At 51.9% G+C, this 16,189-nt stretch overlaps 1 protein-coding gene across 1 annotated transcript; it reads right to left on the reverse strand.

Moving 5' to 3' along the window:
• Positions 1-8,246: 8,246 nt before the first annotated feature.
• LOC119366057 (probable isoaspartyl peptidase/L-asparaginase 2) lies at positions 8,247-10,977 on the reverse strand. Its single transcript, XM_037631718.1, has 2 exons — positions 10,408-10,977; positions 8,247-9,104 (listed from the first exon to the last, which is right to left on the reverse strand). The coding sequence occupies exons 1-2, from the start codon at positions 10,801-10,803 to the stop codon at positions 8,499-8,501; spliced, it is 1,002 nt and encodes a 333-aa protein (XP_037487615.1). The 5' UTR covers positions 10,804-10,977; the 3' UTR covers positions 8,247-8,498.
• Between the last annotated feature and the right edge of the window lie 5,212 nt (positions 10,978-16,189).

Genomic DNA, 16,189 nt, shown 5'->3' on the forward strand with positions numbered 1-16,189 from the left:
ATCCACATCCCCCGGTTTCTTACCATAGCCGAGGAGGAGGCTGGCGTTTTGGCATCGGCCGCGTCAGAAATTTTCGCCCGTACCTGGACACGAGGGGCTTAGGGCATCGTTCTGCCCGTTATCATAATGACCGAATACCTTAGGGAGTGTTCGGCGTCTCGAGTTAGGCCTTATATGCATCAGCTCCGAATCATGTCTTTGGTCAAATGTTGGGTTTGCCCGGCTCCTGTGTTTTGCTGCCTTACGTTCCGTATCATCGGCGAACGCGGCACCAGGAGAACTACTGCGATTGTGCCCCGGTTCGGCCGGGCGAGCACCTCAGTAGAGAAAGCCGAAAACTGACTGTCATGATATAGCGAGAGACTGGTCAACCACTCGATCGACTACCAGAATGTTTATAATTCCTCCGCTTTGACGAAGGACCGTTTCCCGGTCAGGCACACACGCGCCCCGAATTCGGAGAGCGCGGTGCCCCCAGGGGCTATATCGTAGCCCCACCTTCGAACTCCTATGGCCAAGTGAAAGTGATAAAGCATTATAGTCCGGTTGCCTAGTTTGCTATGCTACCACCTCCTTCACAGGACCAAGACGTTGGATTAAGTGTGAAAATGCGCTATTTTTGCAAACAACTCCGCACCATGTGCGTGGGGGCTGAAGCCGAAGACTGCCATCTTTCAGGTTATATACGCATATACATTAACGGCCGCACAGGAGGTATTCCAATACTTGAACGCACAAGTATAAAAAGCACTCATATTATAAACATGGTTTCACAAATCATACATGTCATTTGAACATAACATTTTTCGAGCACTGCGACTCTACCAAACGAGCGCCCTGCAGGACTTCCCCAAAATAGTGCTCGGCGGGTAACCGGTTTTTGTCCGAACCCCGGGAGGCAACATCAGTGGCATCCATCCCTGCCCAGTATGTCTTGACACGGGTGAGAGCCATCCGTGCACCCTTTATGCACGCCGACCGCTTCATCGCCTTGGATATGCGGCACCGCCCCAAGGAACTGCTGCAATAAGCCAAAATAACTCTTCGGCTTAGGCCTATCCGGCCACACATGAGCCACCACATCCGTCATGGCAAATCCGGATAATCTATTCAGCTCAGCCCACTCAGCCAACCGATCGGTCAACGGAAGTGGACGCTCCGGACTGTGGAATTGAGACCAAAACAGCTCTTCCATCTCGTGATCCTTTTGGCCTCGGAAGTGCACAGCCGCATCCGCCGCACTCGCCGCCAAATCTAGATAAGGATCCTCCGCACCCCACAGCTGGCCCAGCTGAGTATACTTCGGATCTGTGAACTTCCTGCGCAGCAAAAAGGGCTTTCCAGCCGCAATGTCTCCGGCCTGACGCATCTCCTCCTTTATAGCCCTCAGTGCAGAACGGGCATCCTTGGCTTCGGCGGTGGCCTTCTTCAGGTCCTCTTGCTCCGCCCGGTGTTCCTTTTCAAGAACCTCATAACGGTCGGTAACATCCTTCAGCTTCACGGCCATTCCGGCCATCTCCTCCCTGCTTCGGCAGTGAGCAGCCTTTTCGGCTTTTAGCTCTTCGGCTGCCCTTGAGGCAGCCGCATCACTCCTTCTGGCCTGCTCCTTGGCTCGAGCAAGCTCTGCCCGAAGGTTCTCCACAGCAGCGGCACCATCTGCATCAAGCATACATATTGTAAGGAGTGGGCGTCAGCTCCCTTACCAGGTGACCACGGAGAAACAACCTACCTTGTGACTCGTCAAGTCGTTTATTGACCAGCGCGATGTCTGCATCCGCAACGTCAAGTTGCCGCTTTACCTCGGCAACTCTATCAGTCCGGCTGGCCACCGGACAATCCGCCACCTGCATAGGAAAGGCGATAATTAATAACTGAGATTATGATCCTCGGCACGCTGTCGCTTTCGACAACATCCCGAGTCTCAGGGGCTACTATCTATACAGGGCGCACTCTATGTGCAAAACTGTCAAAAGGTATGTCATTTTTACGTACCTCCAAACCCGACAGTAAACTTCTGACGGCATCATGCAACCCGCCCTCAGCGGACGAAATTCTTTCAATCACCGTATTTATCAATATACGGTGATCTTCTAAGATAGACGCCCTCTCGAGCAGATCCTTCAGCTTCCCCGGCCGTACACCAGTAGGTGCCGAACTCTCCGGCCCCGCCGGACTTGGGGAGACCCTCCGCGAAGACACTTCAGGGTCGTCCGCTCCGCCTGATGGCGCAGCTGATGGAGGCGTCTCGCTCTCCATCATCTCCGGACGAAGGTCCCCCGAAGACGAGCTCAGCTGAGAAGGATGGAGATCCGAACTAGAAGATAACAACTTCGGTTATCCTCAGAAGCAAAAATAGGGATGTCTCTTATTACAAAAACTCCCCTTTTTCCACTTACGGCTCGCTGGAGGGCTGATTCCTTTGGGGAGATAGTGCGGCCGGGGTTTCCCCTGGTGCAGGACCCTCTGGTGAAGATTTCTTCCCCTGCTTTGAGGCCTTAGCCTCCGGATCTTCGGAAGCGGTCCTCTTCTCCCCCTGGAAGGAGGGATTCTCGATCCCCCCTTTCTCGAAAGCCTCCTTAGCAGAGGCGGTAGTTTCTCTGTTTTCCCCTTCGCCCTCCTCTGGAGGTGCAACCTCCAGCATCTTGACCAACACCGAGTCCAGCGCGGTCTCCGGGAGGGGGGCCGGACACCGTATCAGTTTTGCATGCGCTATCCACTCCTATTCAAAGGACAATTGGTTAAAAGGCAAATCCAAGAATATGCAAGCAAAAGGTATGTCCGGACACAGGGCTACTTACTTGAGCATCCGGGCGATTGCAGCTTAAGCCGGCGTCCTCGGTCAATTCCGGACACACTTCTTGTGATCCGAAGAACAATTTGTACATCTCCACGGGTGTCGTACCCATGAAGTGTTGGAGAGCTCGTGGCCCCTCTGGATTGAATTCCCATAGGCGGAGGGAGCGACGTTTGCAGGGCAGAAGACGCCGAATCAGCATAACCTGCATCACTACGACTAGATTGATCTCCCTCTCTTGGAGGTCTCTAATCCGGCCCTGCAATAGGGGTACATCCTTTGACGGCCCCCAGTTAAGCCCTTTGTTGACCCATGACATCAGCCGTTGTGGAGGGCCCGAGCGAAAGACAGGCGGCGGCTTCTGCCTGCTGCCCCTGGGAGCGGTAATATAGAAGCACTCCTGTTGCCACAATCTGAGCTCCTCCTGGAAAGAGCCCTCTTGCTTACAACCGCCCCGCCGCACTCTGCTTGACGCCCCTCGATCATCTTCGGCTCCACGTTGAAAGTTTTGAGCCACAAACCGAAGTGAGGGGTAGTGTGGAGGAAGGCTTCACAGACGACGATGAATGATGAGATGTGGAGGATGGACTCCGGAGCCAAGTCATGGAATCCCAATCCATAGTAAAACATGAGCCCCCTCATGAAGGGATCCATCGGGAAGCCTAAACCCCGACGAAGGTGAGACACGAACACGACGCTCTCGCCTGGCTCGGGAGTGGGAATGACTTGCCCTTGGGCAGGAAGCCTATGCGAAATCTCGTAGGTTAAGTACCTGGCTTCTCTCAGCTTTAGCACGTCCTCCTCCGTGACGGAGGAGGGCATCCACCGGCCCTGCAAGTCGGAGCCGGACATTGTCGAAGTTCCGAAGCGCTCGAATCCGGAGCCCTGAGTGTTGGAGCTCGGGGCGAGGGGCGGATTCGATTGAGGATCGAAGAAAAGGAACGGGCCTGGGTCTCATTATAAAGAAGGGGAATACCAAGGGCCGTCTCCGTGACTGTTTGGAACCCGCCTTCGATGGAGGGGGCGTGGCGACGGGCGCGGTTGGCTTACCCACGTCCGTATTGATGGGAATCCCGGAATAAGGGGAACACGATCTCTGCTTCGACAAGACGTGCCAAGGAAACCGCTTCGCTAAACGCGCTGAGGTGGTATAATAAAAACGAGTCAAGTAAAGGCTTGGTAGTGGTGTGACGTCACACCACGAAATACGTCAGCAGATTGAACTTGTGTAAATATTATTCTCTCTACGGTGGTATGTGGAATTTATTTTACAGAGCCGGACATTATCCTGGTGTTCACAATCTTCTATGAATTATTCGGAGGAGGAACCCGCCTTGCAATGCCGAAGACAATATGCGCGCCGGACTCGTCGTCATTGAAGCCTGGTTCAGGGGCTACTGAGGGAGTCCTGGATTAGGGGGTGTCCGGATAGCCGGACTATCATCATCGGCCGGACTCCAAGACTATGAAGATACAAGATTGAAGACTTCGTCCCGTGTCCGGATGGGACTTTCCTTGGCGTGGAAGGCAAGCTTGGCAATACGGATATGTAGATCTCCTACCATTGTAACCGACTCTGTGTAACCCTAGCCCCCTCCGGTGTCTATATAAACCGGAGGGTTTTAGTCCATAGGATGAACAATCACAACAACAATCATACCATAGGCTAGCTTCTAGGGTTTAGCCTCCTTGATCTCGTGGTAGATCCACTCTTGTACTACCCATATCATCAATATTAATCAAGAAGGAGTAGGGTTTTACCTCCATCGAGAGGGCCCGAACCTGGGTAAAAACATCGTGTCCCTTGTCTCCTGTTACCATCCACCTAGACGCACAGTTCGGGCCTCCCTACCCGAGATCCGCCGGTTTTGACACCGACAACAAGGTTCATAGTTGGAAACAGTACTGCTACGAGGTTCTGGGAGGATACATGGCTGGGGGAGACGCCCCTCGCACTCCAATATCCTTTCTTGTATAACATTGTTCAGCGTAAAGACGCTTACGTTGCAACAGTACTACAATCCACTCCACTCAATATTCAATTTCGGAGGATGCTAGTGAAAAACCGTTGGGACGCCTGGCTCAATCTTGTGAGAAGATTGATGGATATTCAGTTGTCTCAACAACCCGATCATTTGTGCTGGAAACTAACTAAGAATGGAGAATTCTCAGTTAAATCTATGTATTTGGATGTTATTAACTCTAGCGTGATTCCTAAATCTAAACATGTTCGGAAAGTTAAAGTACCTTTGAAAATCAAAGTGTTTATGTGGGTTGTGCATAAACAAGTTATTTTAACAAAGAATAATTTGGCAAAACGCAATTGGACAGGTTCTACAAGATGTAGCTTTTGTGACCAACATGAATCAATCAGACACCTATTTCTGGATTGTCCTCTGGCAAAAATTATGTGGCGGTCGGTTCACATAACCTTTAACATTACTCCACCAAATTCTACCAACACGTTATTTGGGACGTGGCTTGATTGGATAGATACTGATATAGCAAGACACATTCGTGTGGGAGTATGTGCGTTATTATGCGCAGTCTGAAACTGCAGAAATGATTTGGTCTTTAACAGAACAACAAACATTCATTTTTTGCAGGTTATCTTCAGAGCCACTGCGTTGATCCGTATGTGGTCGCTACTCACTTCGACGGAGGCCAGGGAGCGTTTGGTTACTGGGTCTACCCGATGGGAGATGGTAGCACGGGATATTTTCAACCGGTTTGGATGGCGGTCATGTAATAGGATAGGCATGTACTGCTCCTACCTTTTGTCAGACGGTTGTGGCCTTACTATTACTGCTTAGCTCTTTGTGAGCTTTTTTGTATTTCTTTGTTCGAGACTTGAAGATTTTTGTTGGACCTTTTGGTTATTAATAATATTGGCCGTATGCATCGTTCAGATGCAGAGGCTGGGACGAACCTCCCTTTTCGAAAAAAAGAACTTGTCAGGCAATCAACTTTGATGGTATTTTGGATGATGTACAGTTTGTTTATTTCCATTTGCTCGTCCGCTTGATGTCGATTTCGTTGTGCATTGTTTGATCACGTAGAGTCCGTCTTACGTTGCATGCTTATATGGATATAGGGTGCTGAATATGAGGTACGCGGACGTGAAGACGAAAATTTGAGGCGTGACCGGTCAGTGCAAGTGGACGCGACTGGGAGTTTGACTGGACGAATCTGTTGTCCGTAGTTGCGCATGCTCCTAGCCGGTGAAGGTTTACCTGGCCAGGTGTGTGAAGTTTTTAAATGCGTTAGTCATTTTTTTGCTATTTCTTTTTGGAAACTCTAACGCCCACACGTCTGGGCGTTTGCATCTCGCCCACACGCGTGGATCCGTGTTTGTTTGTGGGTGCACAAATCTTGGCATGTTTGTGGTGCCACGTAGGATTGAGCTGGTGTGTGGGCATTCATCCGGTCGCCCACATGTTTTTTTTCACCATATGGGGACCGGTGTGTGGGCGTTTAGCAATCGCCCACACACTAGTTTTCACGCACGCAGAGGGGCTGGTGTGTGGGCGTTTATCACTTCGCCCACTCCCACACCCAAAGCTGTCAGTTGCCATGTGTTTCTGCAGGGTACATGGCAACTGCCCTAGCTTTTCTTGTAAGCAGATGGCAACTCTCTTTTTACCCGAGTTGCCATGTGTTTTTGCGTGATACATGGTAACTGGCCTAGCGTGTACGTAAGCAGATAAAAATTCTTTCTCTTTACATGGCAACTGCCCTAGCGTGCTTGTGAGCACATGGCAACTCGCTCTTTTACCCGAACATGTTTTTTTGCCATGCATTTTTTGTAGTGCTACATGGCAACTGCCTACTGTTAGTAGGTGGCAACTCCTAAAGTTTTGAAATCATGGCAACTGCAGTAGACCAGACCATACATGACAACCGCAGTTGAGCAACCATGGCAACTGTAGTTGTCCGACATGGCAGCTGTAGTTCAACGACATGGCAACTGCAGTTAAATGAACAAGGAAGAGGGTCCAGACCATGGCAATTGCGGGGACGTGTGGTGACTGTCACGCGAGGCGTGCCGGACCATAAGGTAGGAGGCCTGATGTACGGGCGTGTGGGCGTTATCTATTTTGCCCATACGTAGACATGTGGGAGGGACCACGAGGAAAAAAGAGGCGTGTGGGCATTACTTGTTTTGCCTACACGTAGGTGTGTGGGCTGATCCTCTTAAACACCACACAAAATGTGTGGACAGATCCCTTAACGCCCACACATTTGGGCGTTATCGGCGTCCTTTGTTTTTCGGAAATACAAACGCCCACACGTGTGGGCGTTACCCAACTCGCCCACACGCCTCGATCGTCGTCCAGTGCCTTTTGCACGAATCTTGGCATGAAAAGGTTGATTTTATGTGCCACGTAGGACGGGGCTGGTGTGTGGGCGTTGGAGAGTTTACCCACACGCTAGAACCATGTTGTTTGCCAGCTGCGCTGTGTGGGCGAACTAGTTTCTGCCCACACAACCAGCCACCTAGTTCATGCGCGCGTGGGCCCACGCGACAATCCTACGTTGTGGATGGCAAGTGCAGTTAGACGAACGTGGCAACTAGGTAAACACACATGGCAACTGTGATTTTTTGCTGACAGCAACTGTAGTTGCGCGTACGTAGCAACCAGATAAACACACATGACAACTATGGTTGGACCACACATGGCAACTAGGTAAACACAGATGGCAACTATTGTTTGACCATATGTGGCAAGTAGTTACACACGGCAACTATGGTTGGACCACACGTGGCAACTAGGTAAATACACATGGCAACTACTATTTGACCATATGTGGCAAGTAGTTAATCACACACGGCAACTACGGTTTGATTACATGCGGCAACTACCATAAATTAGACATGTCAACTATAACTAACCGAAACAGATAGAGTTGCCATGCTTTTACAACTATACTTGCCATCCCGGATAACTACATCTGCCAACCAGGATGGCAACTAAATCGTCATCCCGCGGTGTACCTAACGTAGTGTGCCAGGACGTGTGGGCATTTTTGCTTCGTGCCACACGCGCGGGATGGAGATGAGTAGTACTTGTTGGCGTGTGGCACGAAGTAGCCGTGCCCACATGTGTGGGCAATTCTAATATCCGCCCACACACAGCCCGTGTGGGCTACCTCCTGCTCGCAGCACACACGATGTGTGGACGCATGTCTAATATACCACACGTGTGACAGTTATCGGCGTCCTTCTTTTACACGATATATTTATATTTACTCGATTTTCACCGAAAATCCATCTTAGGTTGAAGCCACATTATCTATCTTATCTTATTAGGGGTGGGGTGCTGAAGATCTTCAAAGTTGTTTTTCGATGCGGTGGCATGACGCGGCCAGCATGACGATGGGGAGCGTGGGGGCGGTGAGGATCGCGGCCGGCGGCATGCGGTTCAGCCTGGGTTCACGGGACTACACTTGAGGAAGAAGACAGTTTTGTTTACAACCGTTGGATGAAGATCAAACGGTCTACAATATAAGTTACTGATGGAACTTTTTTGAGGCACGTCGTGCATAGGCAGTCCCATGTTTATTATCCGGTAGCTCATGGCTTTGAAGTAACCAGTGCTAGTAACCGAGGATTCTTAGACTAAAACCAGATGGCAATCGCAGGATGACCAAACGTATGTACACACACTACATGCGGACACATCTCCGGCTGAGCTCGCGCACTTCAATCCCAGATGCCGACCTCCATGAAGCCGTCCTCGGTGGCGCAGCCCCTGAACATGCCGGTGCAGTTGAACCCGTACGCCACCTCGCCGGTGCCGGACACGGCGATGAGCCCCGCGAACCCCTCGTCCAGCCGCTCCTTGACGCAGAAGTCCACGGCCTCCTGCAGCGGGAGGCCCTTGTACTCCATGACGGCCGCCACGTCCCGCGCCAGCGTGGAGCGGATGATGGCCTCTCCCTCGCCGGTGCACGACACAGCGCAGTGCCCGCACGCGTAGGTGCCGGCGCCGATGAGGGGCGAGTCGCCGATGCGGCCCGTCATCTTGTTCATGAGCCCGCCGGTCGAGGTGGCCGCTGCCGTGAAGCCGTTAGAGTCCACCACCGCGCACCCGACCGTCTCCTGCGCGTAGATGCTGATGGGCAGCCCGTTCATCACCATGCCGTTGCTGCCGTGGCCCTCCACCGCCGCTGCCTGCGCGCTGCAAGTGTCGGTGCCCGCCAGCGGGATGCGGTAGTCGAAGAGGATGCTGTTGGCCTCCTTGGCGAGCTTGAGCATGCCCACGTTCTCCTCCGTGATGAAGTAGCTGTTATCCACAACCTCCAGGCCCTGCATACAGACCAAGTTGGAAACCAATTCAGATCAACACATTCAAATGTAAAATCGTGTTAACTCTCGATGCAAATAAAGATCGTGCGGCACGGTGCACAGCCACGAGATCTGCAGGCAAGGCGAGGGATTCTGTGGGAATCACGGCAACGGATCCAGTTGCTGTAACTCGATGGTGTGGCGTCGACGACAGATTCGTCGCACTGGGAGCCAGTGGCCTGGTCCCGGCGTGGCGGCTGGCATGGGCGGGGCACGAGATCCGGCAGGGATTCTGTCCCATGGCTGCCACACACGACGCGAGTGGTGCACAGGGGGAGGCGATGCCGTGCACACGTTTTCGCGCCAAAAACAGGGGAGCGTGCAAGTAGAAACAGGGGTGCTTTGGCTGTGTACAGTAACCATCCTAGGTTGATGGATCTGACAAGTGATCTTTGTTAAATTTAATGAGAAATAGTGCCGACCACAAGAAAGAAAGTTGTGCACATGCATCGAACCATTTTCTTTGGCGCATGCGACAAAGATGGAATCCTTTGGTGCAGCTGCTGGCTAGTACTAGCTAGCTGCACGATCTTGACTGAAAACTCTTGAGGCTGTTGTCACCAAGGGTGTGTTTTGGTAGGTGCGGGGCGGCTGTTGTCACCAAGAGACCCATGTGTTTCTCCACTTTTCAACTGTTAGGAAACCAGGGACATGACCTTCTTGAGCTATTGTGCTAACCTAACTCTGTCTTTTACCCGCAAAAAAAAAAAACTATCTCTGTCTTGCTGTATCTAATAAAATGACATGCTTACCCAAAATGAAGCATGAAGATACGATACGGAACAAATTACACACGGAGCCGAAGCTACTCCAAAATATCTTGCAGGATCGAAGCAAGATGCGTCTCTGCAATGAACTGTCTTCCCCGTGCAAGCTTTGCTGCATGCAGCTGTGTTGGTGCTGTGTACACTACATACAGAAAAGGTTCAGCTGGACAGGACAGATGGTGTGCCGCACCCCACACCTCATGTATAACGTGTCGAGCGCACCACAATTTTCAAGGATGCTTTCCACGAGAAATTTCGGCTGCATGCCATGCTACTCCGTCCGTTCTGTCACTCTCCGCCATGGCAGGGGCACGTGATTGTTTTCAATTAAAAATGATTTACTGTGCAGTAATTTCGATTAACTAGATGGCCATAGGGAGGCAGCATGTTTTACGTTACTTTCTTTGTTGGTTGGAGGCCATGCATGGAACATAATTAAATAATGGAGGTTAATCCCGTATCAAAAGAAATCATATCGGCGTTAATTGATGGATTACCTGCTCGCGCGCGAAATCCTCGGCGCCGTCGAAGGCGAGGTAGGAGTGTGGGGACTTGTCCATGACGCGCCGGGCGAGGGAGACCGGGTTTCTAACTGTAGAGACGCCCGAGACGGCGCCGCAGCGGCGGCCGTTGCCGTCCATGATGCTGGCCTCCATCTCGACGGTGCCGGCGCGTGTGAGCGCGGAGCCGCGGCCCGAGTTGAAGCAGGGGTCCGTCTCCAGCTCGCGCACCACGGCCTCCACGACGTCCAGCGCCGTCGCACCAGCCCGGAGCAGGTCGACGCCGACCTGCAGGCACCGGGCCAGCACGCGCTTGGCCTCCTCCTGGCGGTGCTCTGGCAGGTTGGGGTCCACGCCCGCGCCTCCGTGGATGGCGATGGCCCAGCGCGCCATGCGTGCTTATGTAGGTGCTGGTGGTGGTGCGGTGGTGTGCTGTGCTAGGCGATGGCTAAAGCTAAGGCTCTTCCGTCGATCTCTCTGTGTGGCTACGGCTAGTTGTTATGGTACTCTGTTCTTTGTTGGTTGTTGCTCTGTTGGTATGTGTGTGTTGGAGAAGAAGGTAGGGAAGGCGGGGTATTTATAGGGGACGGGAGGGGGTGGCTCTTCTCCGGGTCCGAGACGGGCTGGTTTGCGATGCTGCGGGTTTTGGGAAGGGAATCACAGGCCCGGGAGCGGCCGTCACGCCGTAGTAGGGCCGGATTCTTCTCTCCGGAACGGTATCCGGCAGTGCTGGGCGGGATTTGGGGTTGACGTCGGATTAGTTGCTGGTGTGTGGCGCGTAAACAAACAATAAAAAACGGAATTTTTTGAGAGTAAAAAATTTGGATTTGACAGCTGAATTTCCGAGGCTGCGTGATTTGGGTACGGTTGATTCAGCACGATGCAGAGGCAGAGGCAGAGCATTGCGTTGGTACGAACTACTCCTAAAAAAACGAGAACAATCGCAAAAAGAAATAAAGCAACAACTCAAAAAAAATGCAGAACGAGCAAGACTCCTTCATGGTAAGGGCCTCTATAGGTCGACCCCTAAACCTCCTGCATCCGTCCGGACCACGTTGTTCGGACCGCCGAAAACATCCGACACGGTCCTGTATCGGTCCACCGCGCGATCCGGACGCATTTTCTCCCGCAAACTGGAGACAGACGCAGGAGCAGCGGGGGGTGGGGGGTGAGGGGGAGGGGGGTTGCAGGACTTCGGACCGCCGTCACACTCACTGTTGTTAGCCCTGGCCCACCCAAACAACCCACACACCCTTTTCGTGCTTTCCATCCCACGCGTCGCGCCGCTTACCGCGCCACATTCATACGGGCCCAGAGTATGCAGCGGCCAACACTGATGTCGCGATTTGCCGGACGGGAAGGCAGTGCAGACGGACGTGCCCTCTCGGGCGTGGTCGTCGCTTCAATGCAGACGTCGCGTCCCGAGAAACCAACTCCGGCCGCTGCGCCGCATTGAAGCAGGCGGGCTGCCCCTTCGCCTTGCTTGGTCGCGGCTATTCAAGTCGCGCTTCGGCGCCGTCCACCGCCTCATTCATCTCTTTGTACGCGCCCTGTAAATCCGCGTGATCCGCGTGATACTGGATGAACCGCTAGCGGTTGCGGCAGATTTAGCGGGCGGTGCGGTCGGAGTCGACCAGCGCTTCCTGCTCGGGCACGTCCACGTCCGGCCATTATGGTCGTGCCAGCGGCGAGTTAATTCTCCGTGCGCCGGTGCTCCTCGAGGAGGCCAAGGTTGTAGGCCTGGTCGGCTTGCGTCTGCTGGAACTTTGTCTCCCGCTACTCCCGCACCGTGTCCATGTAGTCGGCAGGGGCCTCGCTCATGGTGATGTCGACATGCACCGACAAGGAGGGTGACGCCTGCTCGTCCTCGGCCGCGTCCTCCGTCGCGGGCGTAGTGCAGAGAGGAGGAAGTGAGCGGAGGATGATGGGTGCGGCTATGGCCGGGCCTGCGGTTTATATAGCGGGGGATGGCAGGGTAACCGATGACGTGATTAATGTTGGGCGACATGGACGGACGGGTGGCGCCGACTCGCCATTCCTCGACAATCGTACGCATGTTTAATGTAGGCATGCGGACGGACGGGCTGTCTTTTGAACGCGGGGCAGCCGCATGCTCCGAGAAGCAGCGAGGACGGCTCTCTCGGCCGGGGCGCCATTTCAATGCCAAAGCGCGATAAGAGGTCATGTCTCTTTGAGCCGGCATGAATCTGACATTGATGCTCTGTAACGGCATTGACCTTCTCGGACACGAAAACACAAGGGCACGGGAGTTTTTTTTGGTAGGGTAGGGTAGTGGGTGGACATGGCAACAGTCCGGACGCCCGCAAAGCCCCCACTCCTAGTTTATCTTTTGTTTGCAGGAAAAAAGCAAGTCCGTACAGGCCTGCGGAGCGATACACGCCCATGTTTGATGGCAAAACATATTCGGACCGTGCGTTCCGAAAGGTTGCGGGTGGTTTGAGAGTTGAAGATGCACAGATGCCCTAGGAACGTTGCCCGCTGGGTGCTGGCGCAGAAGATCCCGGAGGGGCTGATTCCCTGTGGAATCCAGACAAGCCAAACCGCAACAAGCTGGGGGCGAATCAGCCACGAGATGCGCAAAAAAGAGATGCGCACTCACTCAAGTCACGCGACGATGGCAATGGAATCTCTGCGCCTGAGCTCTCGTTTTATGGAATTAAATTATCACCTAATCTCGTGAGGGCACCGTACTGCAGAAATTGCTGTCACTTCCGTTTAACGATTAAGATTAACTTTTCCATGCATATTCTATTAGTGATCTAAAAGCTCTTATATTTGTTTATAGAGGGAGTATTAACCATCCCGTAAATTAACTTCGATCCATCCATCCATTTCCTGGCTGAAATTGTAAGATCACACCAGATCACCCGCGACGGAATTACCAAAATCTGTAAGATCGCAAGCCCTCAAATTAAGGGCAGATATGAGTGCATCTGCAGGAATTACTAGTTGGAAGATTCACGTATAACAATGCCCGCATGACGAGCATATGAAGTTTCAAGCATCTTATCTTGTCGTGGTGGGCAGCGGGAGACTATGCATTCCATGTGCCGGTACAAATTGTTTTGTACGAAACATCGTTGTTGCAGCCGTTATCATGCACAGGGCATGGAGTGCCGACCGAGTACATTCACCTCCATGGGTCGACACCTGGGCAGCGGTTTTACCACTCATGGTCCGAAGGCGAGATAATTTCAGACCGGAAGAATCTGTGACGCACTTGCATCACTTTCGACCCAACCAAGGAGGCGACGCGCACGGACACCGTCACAAACCACAAACAGCACTCCCCAGCTCCGTGGAGTGGAGAAATCAGATGAGATGATGCACGCACCTGCCGACTGCTAGACAAAGTTAACCCGGCCCCGGCTCACACAAAAGTTAATCCACGATCGATGGAATCCAAGTTGCTTAGTGCTCGCTGATCCTCCATGTTAATTTCTACCGTTTAATCCTTCTTTATTCCTTCTTTATCACTACGAAAGGAATAGAGAAAAGTCCACATTTCAACCCTCAACTAACCATGGCGTTTGATTGTCAACCCTCAACTCTAAAACCGGTCGGATTTCAACCCTGAACTTGTCACACTGTCCATTTTACCCCCCTTGACTCGGTTTGAGGCTAGTCAAGTGGTTTTGACCCGGTCAAAGCTGACTGGGCAGCCCAGTCAGCATGCCACGTGTAAATCTAAAAAATGGATGATTCTCTCAATCTATAAATCCATTAAAGTTGAAAATTTCCCAGGTATCTAAACATCATATGAGTGTTGTTGTGTAAAAATTTCAGAATTTTCTGGGCACTTTTTTTTTGGTTCAAAATTTTGACCGAATAGTGGCTGAATTTGAAAAATTGATGGTTCTCTCAATCTATAAATCCATTTAAGTTGAAAATTTCCCAGCTATCTAAACATCATATGAGTGTTGTTGTGTAAAAATTTCAGAATTTTCTGGGCACTTTTTTTTTCGGTTCAAAATTTTGACTGAATAGTGGCTGAATTTGAAAAATTGATGGTTCTCTCAATCTATAAATCCATTTAAGTTGAAAATTTCCCAGCTATCTGAACATCATATGAGTGTTGTTGTGTAAAAATTTCAGAATTTTCTGGGCACTTTTTTTTTCGGTTCAAAATTTGGGCAGCATTTGGGCAGCATTTTGGTACCATTTGGTAGCATTTGGTCATCATACGGAAAAGATGATTGCAAACACACATAGATGTCTCAAATAGAAAACATAGATGTCTCACACACAATACATAGATGAGGTCTCACACACAACTCATAGATGTCTCACACAATACATAATGCATTTCTGGCAAGCAGCGATGTTGCTAGCTGATTCATGATTGAAGTCCAAGCAGCCTTCGAAACCCCGCATACTTCTTTGTGTGCTTGACAACTCTGCTGCTAGCTCTAGCGCTAGAATTGCCGGTAGATACATTAACATTGACATTGGAGCTTCTTTGCACATTAATTGTATTTCCGGAGAAATTGTTGGACCTGCTGCTGCTTCCAGTTGGCGCCCTTCTCTTTGGGTTAGGTGCAGCCACTTCCTCAGTGGCCTTCCGTTTGCTCTGCCTAGTGCTGCTCTGGCGTGAAGGCTACAAGAAACATGGCAAATGTTAGTTATATATACATGATAGTGTAATCAGGTTTGCTGATGCATATTTCCTGGATAGTGTACCATATCTGGCCCTTGACTAGCACATGGTGCTTGGCTACTTGTTGCAGTTTGGCTTGTAGCAGGCTGTTTGGAAGCAGCTGATGGTGCTTTGCTTCTAGCAGGACCTTCAGCAACAGAGAGAGGGGGAAAATCACTATTAACAAGGGGTGCAAGGGCAGGACCAGCAGCAGCAGCTAGCCCAAGCTAGCAGCTTGCCGGCGGTGGCAGCACCAACAACTCGCCCAAGCTAGCAGCAGCAGCTCGCCGGCGGCTAGGGTTAGCAGCAGCAACTAAAATCTAAGGGAAACAGAGGGATGAAGGGAGGGAAGAGAGGGCAAACCTGCGGTGGAGGTGGAGGTGGTGGCCACGGCCGGCGGCGTTCCAGGCCGCGGTGGAGGTGGTGGCCGCGGGCGGCGGCGTCCCAGGCCGCGGTGGAGGTGGTGGCCGCGGGCGGCGGCGTCCCAGGCAGCGGTGGAGGTGCTGGCCCCGGGCGGCGGCGTCCCAGGCGGCGGTGGCAGCGCGCCCGGTTACCGGTTGCCGGCGAGGAGGTCGTGGCTGCGGGCGGCGGCGACCAACGCGGCGGCAGGTCGATTTGGATCGGGGTGAGACTGAACAAACGAGAGAGAGATGGGGATAAGGTTGGACCTGTGTGCGTGGCATGCTGACTGGGCTGCCCAGTCAGCTTTGACCGGGTCAAAACCACTTGACTAGCCTCAAACCGAGTCAAGGGGGGTAAAGTGGACAGTGTAACAAGTTCAGGGTTGAAATCCGACCGGTTTTAGAGTTGAGGGTTGACAATCAAACACCGTGATTAGTTGAGGGTTGAAATGTGGACTTTTCTCAAAGAAATACTGTCGTAGTCAAGGCTAGGTAGTCAGGCAGGCGAAATTGCATGCGCACACCTTCATCAGAGAAACAAAAGGAGAGGCGAAATGGGGATGCACGATCATGCGTGCCGATTTTTTATTTTCTTTCCACGATTGATGCCATGCCTGAGGCTAATTAGTAAGTGTATCTCCCATAATCAATCGCACTTACTACAAGTCAAGTATGCTTTGCATATCCCCTTTATATGCACGATTTGCAGTTTCTCTGCAAT

This window comes from Triticum dicoccoides, chromosome 2B (assembly GCF_002162155.2).
Source record: "Triticum dicoccoides isolate Atlit2015 ecotype Zavitan chromosome 2B, WEW_v2.0, whole genome shotgun sequence".
NCBI lineage: Eukaryota > Viridiplantae > Streptophyta > Magnoliopsida > Poales > Poaceae > Triticum > Triticum dicoccoides.

What these genes read in the sequence shown, in the direction of transcription:
- LOC119366057 (XM_037631718.1), bottom strand. Translation starts at nt 10,803, where the DNA reads ATGGCGCGCTGGGCCATCGCCATCCACGGAGGCGCGGGCGTGGACCCC. An exon ending in AGGATTTCGCGCGCGAGCAG is followed by an intron (nt 9,105 to 10,407) that starts GTAATCCATCAA and finishes GTCTGTATGCAG; the next exon opens with GGCCTGGAGGTTGTGGATAA.